Source organism: Aquarana catesbeiana, linkage group LG03 (genome assembly GCF_042186555.1).
Source record: "Aquarana catesbeiana isolate 2022-GZ linkage group LG03, ASM4218655v1, whole genome shotgun sequence".
Classification (NCBI taxonomy): domain Eukaryota; kingdom Metazoa; phylum Chordata; class Amphibia; order Anura; family Ranidae; genus Aquarana; species Aquarana catesbeiana.
In genome coordinates, this window is record NC_133326.1 from 227259215 (window position 1) to 227274792 (window position 15578).

Sequence of the window (15578 nt, forward strand, 5' to 3'; positions counted from 1 at the left end):
AGGCTCTCTGAGGACCCTTATGTAAGGGGGGACTCTCTGGGGACCCTGATGTAAGTGGGGGGCTCTCTGGGGATATATATACACACGCACGTATATTATTGTATACATGTGTATGCCCACCCAAGTGCATGACTTTCTTTACTACGCTGCTATGGGCTCTAGCCCCAGATCTTTTGTAGACCTAGCAACGCCCCTGCTCAAAACATTAATGACTTGGAGAGGATCTGCAAAGAGGTGTGCAACAAAATCCCTCCTGAGATGCCAACAAGGGTTTTGCCACCAAGTACTAAATCATGTTTTGCGAAGGGGTCAAATACTTTTTCACTCTTTAAAATGCAAATCAATTTATAGCTTTTTTGAAATATGTTTTTCTGGATTTTTTGTTGTTGTTATTCTGTCACTCACTGTTAAAAAAAACCTACCATTAAAATGATAGTCTGATAATTTCTTTGTCAGTGGGCAAATGTACAAAATCAGCAGGGGATCAAATACTCACTGTATAAAGGTGAGTATAAATGGGCTTCTTTTAAAGATCTGGCATTTTTATAAGCGACCCTGTGATGAGGGGGTCACATTATTCTGCTTTTTTTCTTTTTAATTTGTCTCTGTAGACTAAAACGCAACAGTTACAGTATGTAAGGCTAACTAGCAGAGCCGATATACCAGGTATCACCTGCAGGTAGGGATTTACACAAAATTTGAAGTTGAAACACCATATTACTTGTATGGAGAAGGCAAATACAAGGTTAATTCAAAAGATTATGGCATACCATGGCAGTAACATGTTTGAGAATAAATGATAAAACCTTCCGTTCAGGGGAAAAGATTTCATGGAAAGATTTATGCAAAAGAGGAAAATATCTGTTCAATGCCGTTCAGTTCTAAGCAGCTGGTTCACTTGTGGCAGTGCTGAGTCAGGGGAACTGTGCCTAGAAGGGATGCAGGTGTCAGCGTTATTGCTTGATCTTATATGCACAGCTATATACTTCTTTCAAGGAACAGACTTTCCCATGGGAAATGAAAACTTGTACATAATTGAAAAGTTTACAAACAGCACTGGAGCAAACAGCAGATAGATGTATTTTCTACTTGAATTGAGTCTGGTGGCTGATTGGATATGCATGTAAACCCGATTAGGTTAATCCATAGAGCAGAGGCTATGGAGACCTCCTGTTCAGTAACATAAGCATTTGGCTGCAGTGTGGGCAGTCACAGCTAAAAGTAGCAGAAATAAGATTAAAGAGAGCTTTAGGGTTAATGTAAGGGGTGTTTTTTTTTTCTTTGTTCTTTTATTAGAAGATTTGATCCCCCAATATTAGGGTTGTACTGGAGCAATCAAGGTTTGTGAGGTGGCTACTTGATCTTTTATTGGTATTTAAAGTAGATTCTGACTGTCTTTATTCAAGAAATGATTTAAATAATCAAGGGCATTATATGACAGAGTACATAAACCTGGGATAATAACATATTGATAGGATGTTAAGATGTTCACACAGTTCAGGTGTGAGTTTGACCTGCCCTGCACATAAAAATCCCATACTTTGGCTACTTATATTTCACAGCGTAATTCAATGTATATCCTATGTGATCTGGTGCAGACATAAGCTAAAACAGTTTTGTGTACTGTAATAGATTTCCATCCCTAAATAAGTTATCTTCTCGGCTGCCTGCTAGTGAGAACACAATGAGTTCATTTTTTATAAACCTCAAGTGCTTTGCCTGAACAGATTGTGTGCAGCAAATATTTTAGGTTACATTTATTATGGAGGAAATGGAGGAATAATATCAGTTAAATTACTGTACTTTTCTTTATGAAAAGAAATTGGTTTATAACCATATAGATTATGTACACATATTTTATAAAATGAAATACATTGTTTATTAAATAATATAACAAAATAATAGAAGGGCTTATATTAAGGCCCACTGCCAAAATTGATGTCCTAAAACAGTTCTTTAACCTCCCTGGCGGTATGATTATTTCTGATTTTAGGTGCTGAAAGCGGTACAATTATTTTGCACAGAAATTTGGCGTTTTATATTGTAGGCCTGTAATTCTTAGGAATAGTTCACTTAAATCTGTCCAAACAAGAGTCTAGTAGACATCCCGGGTATGATAAAGTTTGAAAAACGAAATAAAAAATTATAATATAATAAATAACTATAAATAATTATAACAAATAATAATATAATAATAATAAAAATTATATAATAATGTAATCAAATCAAAAACACTGAAATTTGCTCAGTTGCAGAATTTTAGCTTTCGTTACTTTTAGTGTTTGATGACGGATCTCCCCACAAATCACTATCGCTCAATTCTGCAAGTGATTCTAATTTATTATCGCTTTTTTCTAGCTGCTCTAAAACCACTTTTGATGTAAAGAGACAGTTTTGGTTGCTATGGACAATCTCCAGTTTCCTGGCAGAAAGAACAGTTTTATATATATAAAACTGCATGCAGGACACTGGGCAGACCACTAGGGACAAAGGGGATGTGTAGTTATTTGATACAGTACTGTAATCTGTAAGATTACAGTATGCTGTATCTATACTGTGTGTTTCACTTTTGAATTTACCGCCGAACTCCGTCCCCGTGTGTCGCAACGCTCGCAAGGGACGGAGCTCGGCACTGTGAATCGAGCGAGACACAGCGGCTCGCCGATCACAGCGGGGAGACATCGCAGGATCCAGGGGACAAGGTAAGTATGCTCTTCCTGGATCCTGCGATGCAAGCCCGAGTCTGGCTCGGGGATACCGCTTTTGGTATGTAAAATCCAACCCGAGCCAGACTCGGGAATACCGCCAGGGAGGTTAAAAAGACGAAAGCATCATTTAAACAAGAACTTGATTCCCTTAAAGCTGATACCACACAACTTGGTCACAGAATGGAAACCCTTGAAAATAAGCACGTGGACATTCAATAGGATTACTAAAAGAGCATTCATACAGACAGGATCTTAAAATAGAAACCCTACTGTTAGAATTGGATGACTATGAAAACAGAAGTAGACACGCTAATATCATAAATATAGGTCTCCCAGAAGCCAAAAAACCTCTTGACCTGATCTCCACATTATAAGCAATCTTTAACCAAATTTTGAGGACAGACTAGACCAGTTGTATTAAAATAGACAGACCGCACTGAGCGCTATGCCCACTGACATAAGATCAGGATAAATTGAAAGATGTGATTTGCTACAGTGCCTTGAAAAAAGTATTCATACCGCTTGAAATTTTCCACATTTTGTCATGTTACAACCAAAAACGTAAATATATTTTATTGGGATTTTATGTGATAGACCAACACAAAGTGGCACATAATTCTGAAGTTGAAGGAAAATGATGAATGGTTTTAAAATTTTTTTACAAGTAAATACCTGAAAAGTGCATTTGTATTAAGCCCCCTTTACTCTGATACCCCTAACTAAAATTTAGTGAAACCAATTGCCTTCAGAAGTCACCTAATTAGTAAATACAGTCCACCTGTGTGCGTATAAAATCAGCTGTTCTGTGAAGCCGTCAGAGGTTTGTTAGAGAACCTTAGTGAACAAACAACATCTTGAAGGCCAAGGAACACACCAGACAGGTCGGGGATAAAGTTGTGGAGAAGTTTAAAGCAGGGTTAGGTTATAAAAAAATATCCCAAGCTTTGAAGATCTCACGGAGCACTGTTCAATCCATCAGCCAAAAATGGAAAGAGTATGGCACAACTGCAAACCTACCAAGACATGGCCGTCCACCTAAACTGACAGGCCGGGCAAGGAGAGCATTAATCAGAGAAGCAGCCAAGAGGCCCATGGTAACTCTGGAGGAGCTTCAGAAAGCCACAGCTTAGGTGGGTGAATCTGTTCATAGGACAACTATTAGTCGTGCACTCCACAAATCTGGCCTTTATGGAAGAGTGGCAAGAAGAAAGTTATTGTTGAAAGAAACCCATAAGAAGTCCCATTTGCAGTTTGCGAGAAGCCATGTGGGGGACATAGCAAACATGTGAAAGAAGGTGGTCTGGTCAGATGAGACCAAAGTTGAACTTTTTGGCCTAAAAGCAAAACTGTATTTGTGGCAGAAAACTAACACTGCACCTCACCCTGAACACACCATCTCCACCGTGAAACATGGTGGTGGCAGCATCATGTTGTGGGGGTGCTTTTCTTCAGCAGGGACAGAGAAGCTGGTTAGAGTTGATGGGAAGTTGGATGGAGCCAAATATAGGGCAATCTTAGAAGAATACATGTAATGCCCTGTACACACGAGCGGACTTTTCGACCGGACTGGTCCGACAGACCGAATCCGGTGGACAATCCGACCGTGTGTGGGCTTCATCGGACCTTCAGCGGACTGTTTCTGTCAAAAATCTGACGGACTTTAGATTTGGAACATATTTCAAATCTTTACGTCGGAAACTCCACCGGACCCAGTTCCTATCAAAAAATCAGTTCGTCTGTATGCTAGTCTGACGGACGAAAACCAACCCTAGGGCAACTATTGGCTACTGGCTATGAACTTCCTTATTTTAGTCCGGTCATACGTCATCACGTGATCGTATGTAGGCAAGTCCGTATGTTCGAAAATCCGTCGGAAAGACTGTCGGACCTTTGTTGCCGAAAAGTCTGCCTGTGTATACAGCGCATTAGAGTCTGCAAAAGACTTGAGACTGGAACAGAGGTTCACCTTCCAGCAAGACAACAACCCTAAACATACAGCCAGAGCTACAATGGAATGGTTTAGCTCAAAGCATATTCATGTGTTAGAATGGCCCAGTCAAAGTCCAGACCTAAATCCAATTGAGAATCTGTGGCAAGACTTGAAAATTGCAGTTCACAGAAGCTCTCCATCCAATCTGACAGAGCTTGAGCTATTTTTCAAAGAAGAATGGGCAAAAAATGTCACTCTCTAGATGTGCCAAGCTGGTAGAGACATACCCAAAAAGACTTGCAGCTGTAATTGCAGAAAAAGGTGGTTCTTCAAAGTATTGACTCAGGGGGGTGAATACAAATGCATGCCACACTTTTCACATATTTATTTGTAAAAAAGTTTGAAAACCATTTATCATTTTCCTTCCACTTCACAAATGTGTGCCACTCTGTGTTGGTCTATCACATAAAATCCCAATAAAATACATTTATGTTTTTGGTTATAACATGACAAAATGTGGAAAATTTCAAGGGGTATGAATACTTTTTCAAGGTACTGTAACTCCACAGATATACAGAAAAAGAAGTGATTACAGCTAAAATATGCACAAAAGGGTTAGTTGACTGTGCTCAACTAAGTCTTCACCTGACCTTTCCAGATGCACCTTCATGATTTGACGAGCCCTCCTCCCACTGCTGGACAAACTGTGCAAAAACTCTTTTCTACATTATTAAACCATGGGTCCGTGGACATCCCACTATGGGGAGTCTCCCTCAGATCAGTTCTACAGATTGACATAACATGGCTGTCCATTTCCTACCACCTACTATTTCAGCCTATTTACTGGGTCTATAAGCATTACACATTAGAAGTCAGAAAGGCCTAATCCACCCAGACAAGACTACATTTTTACTAGGTATAGAAGCTTGAGATAATTCTTGATAGGGTGGATTGGATGTTCATGGAAGAAACCCTTAATACTCCAGGTCCAAGCCCTAAAATGTTGAGTTGGACACTGGTACATTAGCTAGGGTCAAAGTTATTGGTGCTCTTTCCAGCCCTTCTAAATAATTAACAGAACTAGGCAAGGCTGTCTGTTACCACAATAGCCATTTTCCCTAGCAATGGAAGCATTTTTGGGTAGAACTAGACATTTAGGGGGTTCACACAGGCTCTACTGAACATAAATATTCTACCTATGCACATTATATTTTGTACTATATCACTGAACTTCACCTTAGTGCTGGAGTTGCAGCAATTTAAGGCCCTATCAAATTTTAAAATTTACCTAAATAAATTGGAGATTCTGCCACCTACAGAACTTGACTGTCAATATCGTTAGTCACTGAAACATCTGGGCATCCAGCTTACTGACTCCCGCAACCTACTCTTTTCAAAGAATAACAGTCTATTACTAAGGATTATCAAATAAGATCTTGATAGCGTGAAAAAAGTCTCATTCACATGGTGGGGAAAATTTAATATTGTCAAAATGATCATATTACTTGTTGAAGATGATGCCCATTAATCTGTCACAAAAAAATTGATGAGATCACACTTACATTTTTGGCATGGGAAACAACCCAGATTATCAAACAAAACCAGGACAAGACCTAAAGAGGACCAGGCCTCCTTAATATAACAGAATATATAAAGTAGTTGACCAGGATATTTACCTGGAGTCTCTGCCTTAAACATACACGATGGGTCCCCATGGAAGAAACAATGGCAGAACACAACCTGGCATATGCACCAAAACATGTCAGATGCCTCCCAGACATCCCCACTGATACTTCACACGTGAAATATTGGGACAGATTAAATACTAAGAGTTGCTGTGTCCCTTGATATCCCCACTGGTTCCATGAGGGTGATTCCTCTAGTTTCCCTGAAAAGAAAACACCTGTTTTTCTTCCAATCTTTGGCCCGAGATAGGAATACATATTATGGTAAACTTGTCCGCAATGGTCAGTTAATTTCCTTACCACCTACAGGTCCAATATGGGAGGTTCCCATTAGATACATGAAGAGAAATTGAGCAATTTTATCTACACAGTGCTGAAGACCCAACCACTTCCTGACTCCCATTGAACTGCTTATTGCAGGAGAAACCCTTTCATAAATTTCTTTATTTTTTCAAATAAATTGTTCCACATGTGCAGCTGAATGAAGGGATATACTTTTTCATGGATTAGTCAGAATTGAGCTTCAGCTTCACCCCCAGAAAACTAAAATGATCCACCTGACACATGTCTCATCCCCTGCCTACTGAATACAAGATTCTTACGAAATTGCTTACTAGATGGTACCAGGTCCCAACTTAGTTAGCTTGCATTTCATCCTCCATCCCTGTCACCTGTTGGTGGGACCGTGCACAACATGCCATGTTTCTCCATGGTGGGAGTTCTCTAAAATAATCCCTTTTGGGCATCTATCCAACAACTAAGAAACGATCTTACCCTTCTTATAACCCCCAGCCCCCCACCCACCATCTCCTGGTTAAAACCTATACACACACAACAATATTTTCCTCACTTAATAATTGCTTTGAAGGGAAAATCCCTTTCCCTGTGCTTGCCTGTCAGTAATACAATGGTTATTTTGATTGTCATGTTTACACACCCCCTCCCTGGGCACAGACTTTGAGGCCCAGTGTCTCCTGGGTCCCCCTTTCTTCCCTGACCCCCTTCCCCAGTTACCCCCACCCATCCCATGTTGGTTCTCTTGGACACAAAAAGACCAAATTAAAGAAAAAAATAACTCTCAAACACGTTTGATGTACATTGGCTCTTTATTCATCAGTAGAGTGAGATTTGATTGTGTTACTGTAATGTGTGCATTAACCCTTCTTGCCTATTAAATACAAATTATATTAAAAAATAAAGTAAAATATGATACTCCAGGGATTGACAGTCATTAGATTCCAGTAATCCGTCAATCAAGAAACAACTCCAACTACTCAATTACTTTAAATAGATATTTCAATAATCCAGCAGTCAACACATTTTTTCCGATAGCATGATAATCTGAAATCATTTGGTAATTCAAAAATAAATGTCACTAGGTGCTGGAAAGACAGTGAAAGTTAGGCAGAAGTTACCTGTTGCGGGTAATTTCCCTTCTTTCTACTTCTGTGGATCCCATACATACACACACATAATTTGTCATCTTTAGGATCCTGTTGGTGCTGCTTTATTGGATTTTTACTGCTCTGGCCAATGTAAAAGTAAATGAACAATGTTATTTACTGTATGTTGTGTAACTTGTCATTGTGCTTTTTGTAAATTATGATGGACAAATAAACCATGTTACAAAAACGTGTTTTATACATTACTGTGTGTGAGCAGTGTACATACATTGCTGTGTTGGTTTTGTTATCACCTAATTTTAAGTTGTATTATTAGGAGTAAAAGAAACTGTAATGCCGCGTACACACGACCGGACTTTACGGCATACTTGGCCCGGCAAACCTGAGTCTGTCGGACAATTCGATCGCGTGTGGGCTCCAGCAGACTTTTTTTTTATTCAAAAGTTTGACGGACCTAGAAATGAAACATGTTTCAAATCTGTCCGACTGACTCGAGTCTGGTCGAAAAGTCCGCTCGTCTGTATGCTAGTCCGACGGACAAAAACCGACGCTAGGGCAGCTATTGGCTACTGGCTATGAACTTCCTTGTTTTAGTCCGGTCGTACGTCATCACGTACGAATCCGTCAGACTTTGGTTGATCGTGTGTAGGCAAGCCCGTTCATTTGGAAAGTCCGTTGTAAAGTCCGTCGAAAAGTCCGCAGGACAAAGTCTGCCGTAAAGTACGCTCGTGTGTACGCGGCATTAGAAACACTTATTTTGATGGGAGTTATCATGGATGTTTGCATTTTATTTTGTGCAGAATTTTTACAGAATTTCAGAATTTTTTTTTTACTCTACAGGTCCAAAGGATGGAAGTCTTAAAAGTGTGGCTTATGCCTCAATGATCCCACTACAGACATTGCAAAACTTCCTTCGCTTGGTAGGTTACTGACTCATGAGAAAATTGTAACTAGTACAGTATGTCTTTTCAAACTTTCCTTCAAATCAGTATTCATATATTATTAGTTTTTTCATGCCTTCCTTAAATCATGTTTGTGTATTTACTAATTTATTGCTTTAGGTACTACATATTCCTAGAAAATCAGTATAACTTTTTTTAACTACAGTTAACAATTTTGAAATATTGTGCTGGAATAGTAGCTCATCGTTTAATTTTATAAAAATTGACTTGTGCACTTATCTTAAGAATTAGCTTGCATGCTTGCTAAGTATAAGATGCAATACATGCAAGAGACATAAACCTGATGTGAAATCTGCTAATCAAAAAATATGTGAAGAAAAATAAACTTGTGTTGTGCTGAGTGACCAACATTTGCAAAGTGCTAGTAGCTACATCATTCTGCATTATTACTGCATTTTTTTAACCACCTGAGTCACATATCCCAGGTTATAATGGTGTAGGATTGTCAGCTATTTGTCTCAGGGCCATTTGAGAGTGGTAAACAGTTTCAGCACCCCTGGCAGGTCCCAGCGGGGTTGACTTTTGAAATGCCAGCTGTCATGGACTGAAAATAAATCTCACCTAATGAGTTTCCTATCCAGATGCAGATTGCTCAGTTATGTTTTGGGGTAAATATTAGGGGCACAAATACTTTAAAAGTATTGTTTTTAAATTCTTATTTACCTTTTTTGCCTTAATCTTTTCTATGAAAAACACCAGAAATCAAAATATATGCATACAAAGCTGCTCTTAAATTATGGCCTATATGTCACAAAAAAGATTTATTTTATACAGTAGGGCAGATTACAAATATTCAGGACCCTTCACACCTCTGCAGTATGTTACTATACACAATAATGTGCCATATTTTCCCTGTTAACATGCATTACATTAGGGCAGTTCACTTATTTTGAATGTGCTGCCAATGTAACACAATGCACAAAAACAGCCACGTGCCCTTTTCTTTATTTAATTGTAACTTTTAACTGCATTGCAGTTGAAAGTTGCAGGCCCAAAAATAGTGGATAGGCTAAGAAACTAAAGTGATTACTCTATAGTGCAATTGTAGATATAAAGCATAAAATAACATGTCCCAAATCCCAATTAATAAAATAGGCTATACACAGCTAGCACAGTTCTTATATTAGACATAGTGGACAATTAGGAAAAAGGGAAATTTAAAGCTAACCTTAGCTTAATCTGCTGTCTAATAACAGATCTTTTTCCTCATCCTCCCAGCCCTTGTCATCCTGTACATTAGTCTGCTAGATAATTATAACTGGGCTAACATTTTGATGGTAGCTATTTATTTATCAGCACCCAGAAGCAATGTGTTGCCTAATGAGTACTTTTTCCCAAAACAGCTGTGTGGGTACAATATAGATATAAATAAATCTTATAGCTTTATAACTATGCATTCTGTGTAGAAAATAGAAAAAATGTTACCTGAGTCATGTCTTTACAAAGTACCTGTGCGAATAGAAAATTGTAGGCTTTTTCTGACGATATATCTTTTGTTTGGCTAGTATGCTTAGTCAATTCCCTAATGCCTTCCAACCTCCTGCCCCAGAACAAGTATGCACATTCTCACTGAAGCAGCTGTATGCTTATTTCAGATAGTAAAATGATTGCAGCCGGTCAAGTGATAGGTTTCTCCGAAGAATCTTCATAGCATTTGTGTCCTAAATTATGCATACCAGTAAACACAGATGGAGGGTACTTCCGGTCCTGGCTTCTCATGAACTTGCCGCATGTGAGAGAAGCTGTCTCCCGCTATCTGATTTCCCTGTAGTATAAAGTACCTCCCTCCAGCTATATTGATCTTACAGTTCCCGGGACTTACTGCATACAACAATATAGACGGGTACATTACAAACTCACTGCTGGTGAACTGCAACAATGCTCAATGCTAAGAAGGCAAACAGAGATAGTGGATGGTAAGATGGCGTGAAAAAGAAGACTTAATGCCTAGAGAAGGCGAAGACACCGATTGTGAGCTCACCTCTTCAAAGCTACATATCAACTATAAAATCGCTACAACTTACCTTTAACCTCCTGCATCATAATGGAGGCAGTGCAGCAACATACACTCCCAGTGAAAACCACGCTACGGGAACAGAGAGCTCAGAAATGTGGGAGAATTGATAGAAGCTATATTAACTTAGTCACAGCAAGGTGGTCACCTCCTGACAGAGAAGAGACCACCATGCAATAACTTGAGGGTTATGGGGCTGCTTAATTCTTATCATGTGGCAAATCTTCATAACTTCTGTGCTATCATTCTGCCATAAGCAATAGGCCTCAAGGCTCCAGGTATGGACATGGTAGGTAGACTGGTGCCTGTACCTTCCAATGATAAGACTCAGCACCTTGTGATCATCTGTATCTAGACTTCACAGGCCACACCTAGATATTATGTTTTTACAGAGTGAACATATTCTGTTTACAGAGGACACAAATTGCAACATTTGCAGTGTGTTTTTTTTTCAACCACTTGCTTACAGGGCACTTAAACCCCCCTCCTGCCCAGACCAACTTTCAGCTTTCGGCTCTGACGCACTTTGAATGACAATTGCGCGGTCATACAACACTGTACCCAAATTTAATTTTTATCATTTTTTTTTTCACACAAATGGAGCTTTTTTTTGGTGGTATTTAATTACAGCTGGGATTTTTATTTTTTGCTAAACAAACAAAAAAAGATGGAAAATTTTGAAAAAAAAAAAAAAAAAATCATGTTTCATAGTTTATTATAAAATTTAGCAAACAGGTAATTTTTCTCCTTCATTGATATGCGCTGATGAGGCGGAACTAGTGGGCACTGATAGGCCGCACTGCTGGGCACTGATAGGCTGCACTGGTGGGCACTGATAGGCACAGTTAAGGCAGCACTGATGGGGACAGATAAGGCGGTATTGATGGGCACAGATAAGGCTGCACAGATGGCCACTGATAAGATGGCACTGATGGGTGGCACTGATAGGTGGCACTGATGGGCACTGGTAGGTGGCACTGATGGTAATGATAGGTGGCACTGTTGATGAGGCACTGATTGTGGACACTGATAGGTGGCACTGTGGGCACTGATGGGTGGCACTGTGGGCACTGATGGGTGGCGCTGGTGCACTGGTAGGTGGCACTGGCAGGTGGCACAGGTGGGCACTGAGGAGCTGGCGCCAGCTCTGTGTGATCGGGACTAATGTCCCTCTCACGGCCACCGGTGATCGGCTTTTTTTTTTCTCCTCACGCTATCAGCGCGAGGAGAAAAAATAGCCGATTACCGGCTCTGTTTACATTACATGATCAACTGTCAATGGCTGACAGCTGATCACGTGGTAAGGGGTCGGGATAGTCCATTAAGTCTGCCTTTTTTTTTTTCTGTTTTTTTTTTTTTTTTTCTGTTAACTATTGTCTGGCTATCGATCTAGTGTATGTTTGTCCCTAGCATTTACTTATTAAGTTCCTGAAGTCGCTCTCGATATGTTTTATCCCCCAAACCTTTCACCATTTTTGTTACCCGTTTCTGGACTTATTCTATTTTATCAATATCTTTCTGTAAGTGGGGTCTCCAGAACTGGACACAGTATTCTAAATGAGGTCTCACTAAAGATCTGTATAGGGGAATCAAAACCTCCTTCCTCCTGCTGGTGATCCCTCTTGTGATACATCCTATAGTTCTATTCGCTTTTCCCACTGCCTGGTGACACTATTTGGTCATTTTGCAATCATCTGAAATAAGTACCCACAAATCTTTCTCTTCTGTAGTGCTGGCTAACATTGCACCCCAATGTTGTACTTTCTCAAGGGAATTTCCCTAGGTGCATTATTTTACATTTAGAAACATTGAACTGCAGTCTCCACTGCTTTGACCAATTTTCCAGCAATGCCAAATCATGTTCCAGATGCCTTCAGGAATATCAACCCTATTACACACCTTTGTATCATCAGAAAAAAGACATACCTTGCCCAACAAACCTTTAGCTACATAACTTGAATATATAGATTAAATTGTACCCCTAAAATAAACCTAATTGAAAAATTGTACCCCTAAATTCTAACCCTAAAAGGAAAAAAATGGCTTCTGTTCCTTTAAGGCATGATCTATATAGCATAGTGCTTCTGCGGTGTAATTTTTCCCTTTCTATGTTGTAAAATACCTGGTTGATTCTGCCTGTTCATGTGCCCCCCCTATGTGTGCTGACCAGGGTAATCATAGCTGCTGATTCATGATATCGTGGTCAGTTTACGTGCCTCCATCATCCCACTCTCTGCTCTGAGTATCTCCCTCTCCTCCTCCCTCCCTGTCTGTAAGTTCTGAAGCCTGTGTGTGAGAGCCGATCTCTTCCCCGTCCCTACCCTCTAGCTGCTATTCCCTGTGGCTTGACACAGTAACATTTACAAATGACTCGCATCCCCTTTGTTTTATCAAGATACAAATACAGTATGTCCATTTTTCTTTTATTTGAATCCTAAATACCTTCTTCCACCGCACCATTGTGTGGTCATCCACCCCCCTCTGCTGGCTGGATGACATCAGAGAGGAATCTCATCACCTCCCACTGCTCTCCTTAAACCAGGGAAGGAGAGCGGAGGAGGACACATGACAACACAGAGGGGCTGGGAGAGAAGATATTAGGATTAGAATTTTTGAAAAACAGACACACAGTACTTTATATCTTGATAAGGCCGATGGGATGCAAGTTATTGATGATTCTGACTTTACAACCACTTTAAATTTTTGATCATATATCTGGACATCCTGAGGGTATCTACAGAAGATCTACAGCAGTTGACAAGACTTTCTCTTTCCAAACATACATGGGGGTTATTTAGTGGTATCATATTGGCACCTTCTGTTGCCTTTTTCACATTTTACCAATGGGCCTTTTAATTTGGCAGTAACATCATTTCATATAGATTTTTGGGGGAAAAGCCAGGTTTCCTTTTGGTGGTATTGCCTTTCAAGGGATATTTAATGTACTGTGTTTATATTAAAGGCAGAAAGAAAAAAAAATGCAGGCAAACACTGCCCTCTGGTGTTCATATATTATATCTGCTTTTGCAAAGACAAAAATCAAATAGGAACAATTGTACTTAAAATAACAAATAAAATAAAATATGGATAAGTGAGGCTATTTCCAAACTCTGTTTCTATTTCAGCTATAGCATTTATACATATAATTAATTCTCTAGTATATTAAAATTTTTATCTTATTTGATCCTGACCACCCATGGTTTCACTGCATGCTATGTGCGCGGCAGCTGCAGTATCCTGTAAATCAAAGCATGTCTGACACACCGAAACACTGCAACATTCAGTCAGCAGCTTGCTGGAATCAGCGTGATACCCAAGTCTAGAGGAAGAAGAAATAATGCCGATGTATATTTTAAAAGATCTATAGATAGACAGCATTCAGCAAAGGTCATAAGGGCTTTGCTGCTTCTAAAACGAACACCTAAAATAACTATATTGGTTCTTAGTAGATGCATAGCTGTAATTCATATGACTGCTGATTAGTACCAACATCTACCTTGACTATGTGCAATCCACACGCATTTAGTAAGCCGAGTTGCTAAAACTTTTATCACCCATGGGATAATTTAATTGTGATTGACTCAGCTCTTACACTCTATTGTTTACTGGACTTGTGCAATAAAAAATATAAAAAAAGAATTGTCAGCTCACGTCTCGGACTGTCTCCATATATCGTCTAAATGAAAACCTTGATTTCTGCATTCCTATCCAGTAATTGTTATAGGTTGCCTCACTTTCCTTAATGTGATAGTAATGGTGCACTTAGGCAGACTTGATAATTACAATTAAAATTACTTATTTTTCAGCTTGGAAAAGCTAAGAACAGTAGTCAGATTGGTTCTGTGCTTTGGATTGTTTGTGTGCAAATTAAATTTAAATGACTCTAAATGTTCTTTTAGAATTTTTACATTTTCTATATAATTTTAAACCTATAGTATCTTTGATATATTGTAAATTAGTTACTAAGTGCAAATCTTGTATTAGCACTCTATAGCATATATTAGGATACATGTGTGCATTTATTTTGCTCCTACTGCACCCTGTTATTAATGTAATTGTTTTCTTTTGTACCCATCTTTAGAAGAGTGTTCTGTATTTGTTCTTTTTGTATTATCCTTGCTTGTATTACTTATACAATGACACCACAGATGAGGGTACAATTTAATTCAACCCTAAGGTTTTTTTTTAGTAGGACCACACTAAACTGCTGAAAGTTTGCCTCCATTCACTATGATTTCTTCCACAGAAAAAAAATGCTTTTTTAGTTTTTATCATCATAAAAAATAAGGCCTGATTTTAGTTTTTTTTTTTTTTTTAATCAGCACAAGTAACAGTACTTACATTCAGTGAGAAGTGTCCCTTGTTCTGATGGCTCAAATCTTCACTCCTCTAACCCCCATACCTTTGTAGCAGGAATCTTCTGGTGCTACAGGGTTTAATACAGCCCCTGGTTCTGTCATAGGCAGTCATGAAAAGTGCCAATTATGTCCACTGTTTTCATCTCCTTCTCTATTCATAGAATCATTCATCAATGAAAAGAGCACTATGAATGAAAGGGAGGCGATTGAAGGAAGAGGGTGGAAAAATCAGTTATAGTCAGCACTCTTAATGAGTGCCTATGACAGGTCCAGCAGCTGTATTAACCCCTGGAGCAGCGGGAGATTATTGTTGCAGGAGTATGGGAAGAGGGCAGCCCCGGTGCTGATCTAAAAAAAATGCATGCTTTTTATTTACCTCTGTGGTTCCAGTACTTAGTTCTGTTAGCAAGTTATCCAGGATAGGACTGGACCCCTGCTGCATTCATTGTTGTTAATTTCCGTTGAGAACCATTTTTGGAACCTAATAATCAGTTAATTTGCATTTTGCAGGGTGAAGC

The 15578-nt window shown here is 39.2% G+C and overlaps 1 protein-coding gene across 1 annotated transcript in view; it reads left to right on the forward strand.

Moving 5' to 3' along the window:
- Positions 1-15578, forward strand: part of CTTNBP2 (cortactin binding protein 2) — a 151555-nt gene that overhangs the window by 121269 nt on the left and 14708 nt on the right. Inside the window, exon 12 of the mRNA XM_073619827.1 lies at positions 8567-8646. Within this exon, the coding sequence (XP_073475928.1) occupies positions 8567-8646 (80 nt within the window). The remainder of the gene's footprint in view (positions 1-8566; positions 8647-15578) is intronic.